At 43.2% G+C, this 6,000-nt stretch overlaps 1 protein-coding gene across 1 annotated transcript in view; it reads left to right on the top strand.

Moving 5' to 3' along the window:
- LOC139766159 (uncharacterized) overlaps positions 1-6,000 on the top strand; it is a 75,539-nt gene that overhangs the window by 60,211 nt on the left and 9,328 nt on the right. Inside the window, exon 3 of the mRNA XM_071694430.1 lies at positions 4,107-4,245. Coding sequence (XP_071550531.1) covers positions 4,107-4,245 — 139 coding nt within the window. The remainder of the gene's footprint in view (positions 1-4,106; positions 4,246-6,000) is intronic.

Genomic DNA, 6,000 nt, shown 5'->3' with positions numbered 1-6,000 from the left:
TCTCTCTCTCTCTCTCTCTCTCTCTCTCTCTCTCTCTCTCTCTCTCTCTCTCTCTCTCTCTCTCTCTCTCTCTCTCTCTCTCTCTCTCTCTCTCACACACACACACAGAGTATATCGTGTTGCCTCCTCAGCCTGGTCGGTGGGCATGAACCCTATCACATCTTTACTGCTGGCAGATACATATCGGCCCGTGATTTTTGGATCCAGTTTTTGCGGAAAAATATTCCCGTACTTAGATGTCATATTTAAGGCGGGATGATGAGGGACACCGTGTGATCAGTTACCCCTAAAAACCTACATATCCCTCTCCACATAAGGGGCCTTAGTCTGCCTGGGGACGACCCTCGTAAAAGATAGCTCTTAACGTACGAGTCTCTTAGGGGCATGTTAACGCCATCCTCTGGGCGATTCTTCCACACTGAATATATCTAATAAGATTCTTAGGTTCGCTCATATCTCAGGAGCCCGCTCTATAATCTCGAAAACTGTTCACGCCTCTTTCCAACCTTCCTCGGTCTGGCAGGGGTTCGTTTATATATATATATATATATATATATATATATATATATATATATATATATATATATATATATATATATATATATATATATATATATATATATATATATATATATATATGTTCACGATTGATTGCTTTATTATGTGGTTATTATCTCGGGTATCATGCTGGTTACTGAGATTTAGATAGATAGATAGATAGACAGATATGAACGCGCACTTTCATGGAACATACAAACCTCCAGCATCCAGGCTCGAACCCGGGACCCCCCTATCTAACTCTCTATCCCAGGAATCCCTTCTTGCTTCTATAAGTGTCCCACAGCCCTAGGAAGACAGACACGTCCATTGGGCAAAAACCACAGATCGTCGGCGAAGTAAAGCTATGCTGGTGTCTATGCTGGGAGGACGTGGGGCAAGTAAACAGGAGGGGAGTTCGGTGTCTTAACTGTGGTAGGTTACATCGTGGACATGGAGGGAGTTCACACATGGTGAATCGGTGTTGTAATGTTGCAGGTGACTGGTGATGTCCAAAGCGTAGACAGGTAAATTGTACCTAATATGACGGCAGAGTTCCACATCGGGAGAAATGTTAAAAGTGTTATTATCTCTAGATGAATATAAAGATCGCATTCAAGTATGTGGATAAGGAAGTGTATGGTGAGCTCTTCAGAACATATGCTAGACTGGAGCTAGGTTGCGCCTCACAGGTCCGGTCACCGCACCAAAAGAAACACAAAAATTTGATTGAGAAGGTTTAGAGGAGAGCATCCAAAATGGTGCCGGAGTTAAGAGAACGTAGCTACAAGGAGAGTATAGAGGCTAACGCATTTGTCCACCTTTGAAGAGAGAAGGATTAGGGGTGACCTGATAAACATTTCAGTTTCTAAACCAACTGGATGATGATGGTAATAGTAAACAGCACTTCGAACGGGCCAGTACTACGAACCAGAGACAACAGAAGATGGAACAAAAGACATTCGTTAAGAGGGTTGTAAACAAATACTGATTTTGTGTAGAGGTAGTGGTTGGCTGGGGTGGTCTGTGGAAGGAAACTATGAATGTGGGCAATTTGCAAAGATTTAGAATCTGCGTGATGGTAGAAATAAAACGGTACAAGAAGTGGGGCGCCACGAGTGTGTGCGAGTGTAATTACCTCTCCTCGTAATATACAAATAGGTAATTAAACACAGACACGCCCACGCACACAGATACACACACACACACACACACACACACACACACACACACACAAGAGATGGAACTCCACGAGTGTAAAACTTACTTCCTGTACAACTGAAATTAGGCAACACACACACACACACACACACACACACACACACACACACACACACACACACACACACACACACAGTTTCGCCTCTGACTCCATTGCCATCTTTCTTGCGTATCCTCAATAATGTTCTCCCTCCCCACTCGTGTAGTGCAGTCCCATATTACACTTCCTGATGGAAGGCATTGAAATATGTCTGCTCCTAGATATACCCTTGAGGCTTTAAGTCACGATTGTTATGAAATTCATACCGATGTTTACTCATGGTTCCCATTTCTCCACGTCATTGATATTAATGGTCTCGTAACTGTGCTAAATCTGGATACTGATGTTTACTCGTAGTTCCTATTTCTCCACGTCATTGGTATGAATGGTCTCGTAACTGTGTTAAATCTGGATACTGATGAAGGAGTGTGGTAAGGTAAGGCTTGCCTACACTGTATCCAACACTTGCTTCAATAAAACTATAATGGATCACACAGGAAGTGCAGAAGTAATGATTTTGAATTCGTTTTCTTTTCGAAATAAAAGACTTAAGTCTCTATTTGGATTTTGCGATTTATATCGTTTATAACTCGTGTATATTGCAGGTCAACAGATAAATACCCACCAAAAAAAACTGTAAATGATTAATTCATCAATGGAGAGACGGACGAAAAATTTAAGGAAATTGATAAATATGATATTTCCGAGTTTGTTCCAGACATAAGAAATTTCTTTTTTCATTCATTTCTCACCCATTTTCTTTCTCTCTTTCCATCTATAATTCGCAGTGGTCAGATTAATCACATTCTATCATCGGGAAATCCCAAAGTACGAGAAAAAGATATATCGTTCCACCCTGCAGCCCAGGTAATCATAGACATCAATCACTGTCATTTGTCTGTATTCCAGCAGGAGGTGTGCTGTGTGCTGGGACCCTCTCTGTTTTGTTTCGTTTTTTTTTTTTTTTTTGCTGGCTTCCCAAGACAGAAATATAACCCTGGTTTATTTCCGCTTCCTGTGTTATCCGACCGCGTCCAGTGAGGCCGCTCCATCCGCCTTTCTGTCTCCTGTCTACCTCTGGATAGGTTATGAAGACGGTTGTGCTATCACCGTCCACCAGCAGATGCCTTCGTTGTGCGTCACCACCTGGCTCTCTCTCTCTCTCTCTCTCTCTCTCTCTCTCTCTCTCTCTCTCTCTCTCTCTCTCTCTCTCTCTCTCTCTCTCTCTCTCTCTCTCTCTCTCTCTCTCTCTCTCTCTCTCTCTCTCTCTCTCAATATGTAGATAAATAGATAAATGATAGATGGATAAGTGGGAGATTAATAGATTGAGTGATTAATATAAATTACAAAATAAAAGATGCGATACCCACCCTTCAAAAGAAATTAGTTCTTTTGGGCCTCATCTAGAATCCGACGTTCACTTCTGGTCACCCAATCTGATCAAACGTGAGGAGAAACTTCAGTGAGTTCAGAGAAGAGCAACGAGACTAAGGCCTTCACTCAGACATAAGCATTATACGGAAAGACTTCGATACCCAGAATTATTCTCCATTTAACTGCTCACATTCCGAGGAAACCTAATACATATTTTCAAAATAATTTCGACAAAACACCGGAAATAGATTTTTTTCCACATTAGAGAAAGATTCAGTGGCCAGAAATGTTATCGTGAAGATATAGGGAGGGAGATGAGGTAGCAATGAGGACCAGTATTTCTCCAAGTGTGGCTAGGCACTGGAACACACAACGTTCCTGAGCGATACCTATGAATACTTTCAAGGCGAGACAAACACCTCACTGGTATCTGTTAACGTAGAAAAAAAAAATAGAAATCGAATCTACTACTAATAATGTCTTTATTTTTCAGGATCCAGCCACAGGGGCAGGTGTTGTGTACTTGGTAAGGAGCAGCTTCGAGATCTCTCTTCCCTAAATACTTTCCATGTCAGTATGTTCCCCCCACTACTGCAAGACATATAGTTTTTCCTCTCTGTCTCCTTCTTTCTCTTTCACCTATACTTTCTGCCGGCAGTTGAGCCAGAGGGAGAGGTGGGTAGGGAAGAGCCTTCTGCTTTGCAGTCCGACTTCCACCAGTATATCTTCAGGCTACCTCAACAGATAACCTTGTAATGGACCACCGGATCTCATGTTACCTCGTACTCCCACAAGCATGAATATCAATATCTACCTCTCCCACAACACTCCCACCTTCCTCTCCCTCACAGGGCATCATCACCGAACCTCTCCCGTCCCTCGGCAGCACCACCAACCTCAGCCTGGTTGACACTCTGCTCTCTTTCCCCCACAGCCCAGGCAGCGGTACGGGAGCTACGATGAGGTGTGTGAGCGGGCAACCGGTCGCGTCAGGCTGTGCAACTGGGTTCGATTCCTTAGCTGCGCCATCCACTTCTCGCCGCAAGTCAATATGGTCGCCTCGCGAGTCAGGGGTGAGTCAGGTGATTCAGGGGTGAGTCAGATGAGTCAGGGGCGAGTTGTTATGTGTCAGTGGTCACCTCGTAAGTTAGAGATGTGTCAGATGAGTCAGGGGTGAGTTATTGGTCGCCCCATGAGTCAGACTGTCAGATGGGCCAGGGGTGAATTGGTGGTCACCCCACGAGTCACGGGTGAATCATATGAATCAGGCGTGAGTCACTGTTTGCCTCAATAGTCAGGGTGAGTCAGTGGTCGCCTCATGAATGAATGGTGGGTCAGAAAAGTCAGAGGTGAGTCAGTAGAGAGTCAGTAGGGACACCTAACGGTGTTTGTGCAACATATGGTGAGTCTCTAGTTACATAGCGAACACTGAGGAGCCATAGAATATCTTCTTCCTTCTCGTACGCTGCATAGGCATACATGATTCTTACAATTTCATTCACTTCTTTCCTTCTTTCGTTCTTACTTGTTATCGAGAAACTTTCTTGATCTATTCCACCTCTTCTACTTTTACTTACGTCCAATTTCCTCTGACTTCTTTAGTGTAATTTCTACTTAAATTAATTTTCATTTACCATAGCTTCATTCTTAAGGTAATACTCTCCTTCCCCCGTCCTTTATTTGCCATCTTTGGTTGATTTCATCATCCTTTTCCTTGACCCTCATAGTTTGTTCGCTCTTTCGTTCTTCTTTCTCTTCTCTTTCTGATTTCCATCATTTCCTCTCGATTACTTCTCCTAACACTTTCCTACTTCTCCATTTTCTCTAATTCTTTTTCTTCTTTCTCTTCATCATCGCCCTTCTCTTCGTTGACTTCTTCCCTGTGCATGTTGTTCATGAGATTTCCCCCTTTCTCTTACACTGTGATTTTTCTTATATCATTGTTATTTTTCGGTCCATTTCTTTTTCCCATTTCATTTTCCATGTTCAATCCTCTCAGTCCGTCAGCATCTCCTTGACCTGCTGCCCTGAGCTCACAAGAAATACTTAAAGATATCTCTCAAGGGAAATACTTAAAGATATCTCTCAAGGGAAATACTTAAAGATCTTTCTCAAAGGAAAAAGGAATTTCGGTTATTTTCCTCCTCCACAAATGTTTCTGTCGATCGATCTGATCTTCGGGTGTACACAATCACTCCCCCAGTGGCTCGTTCACTTGTCAATGCCACTTCGAAGAACATGACCGTAATCTGAGGATTCTCATAAGAAATTTCATAATCTCTGTACAGCTACAGAATCAATCCATCTGCAGGAACACAAATATATATATATATATATATATATATATATATATATATATATATATATATATATATATATATATATATATATATGATTTGATAAAATAAAACAGCAGCAAATCAATTACGAACATTGTTTCTACCTGTGTCCCTCCTCGGCACATGTGTTACGCGTGCCTGTCTTCAAGCCTCACGTAATGGTGGGAACTTCTGAGTCTCTGTCTCTCTCCCCTCCCTCTGTCTGTGCTACCAAGATCGCATTCCTTGTCGCAGTTTGCCACTGCCTACGTTCTGCCGTTCATGGCCGCTCTGTCGAGCCCGTATTTACCAGATTTGTCCACTTATGTTGTCCCCCATAAGGCACGCGCCCGCCCGACGCACGCCACTTAACCCGGGTCACGTAATGGTGGGAAGTAGTGGTCGGGAAGTTCCGCCACTTAACCGCGGCTTCGTGTTGATCGTTGGCGCATGCGGGGCGGCCGCCCGGAAGTGTGGGAGGAGTTCAAAAGGCGCGTGTGTGCTCGCGTC

This window comes from Panulirus ornatus, chromosome 57 (assembly GCF_036320965.1).
Source record: "Panulirus ornatus isolate Po-2019 chromosome 57, ASM3632096v1, whole genome shotgun sequence".
NCBI classification, from domain to species: domain Eukaryota; kingdom Metazoa; phylum Arthropoda; class Malacostraca; order Decapoda; family Palinuridae; genus Panulirus; species Panulirus ornatus.
The sequence above is the reverse complement of the archived record's forward strand: the minus strand, read 5'-3'. Positions and strand labels throughout refer to the sequence as shown.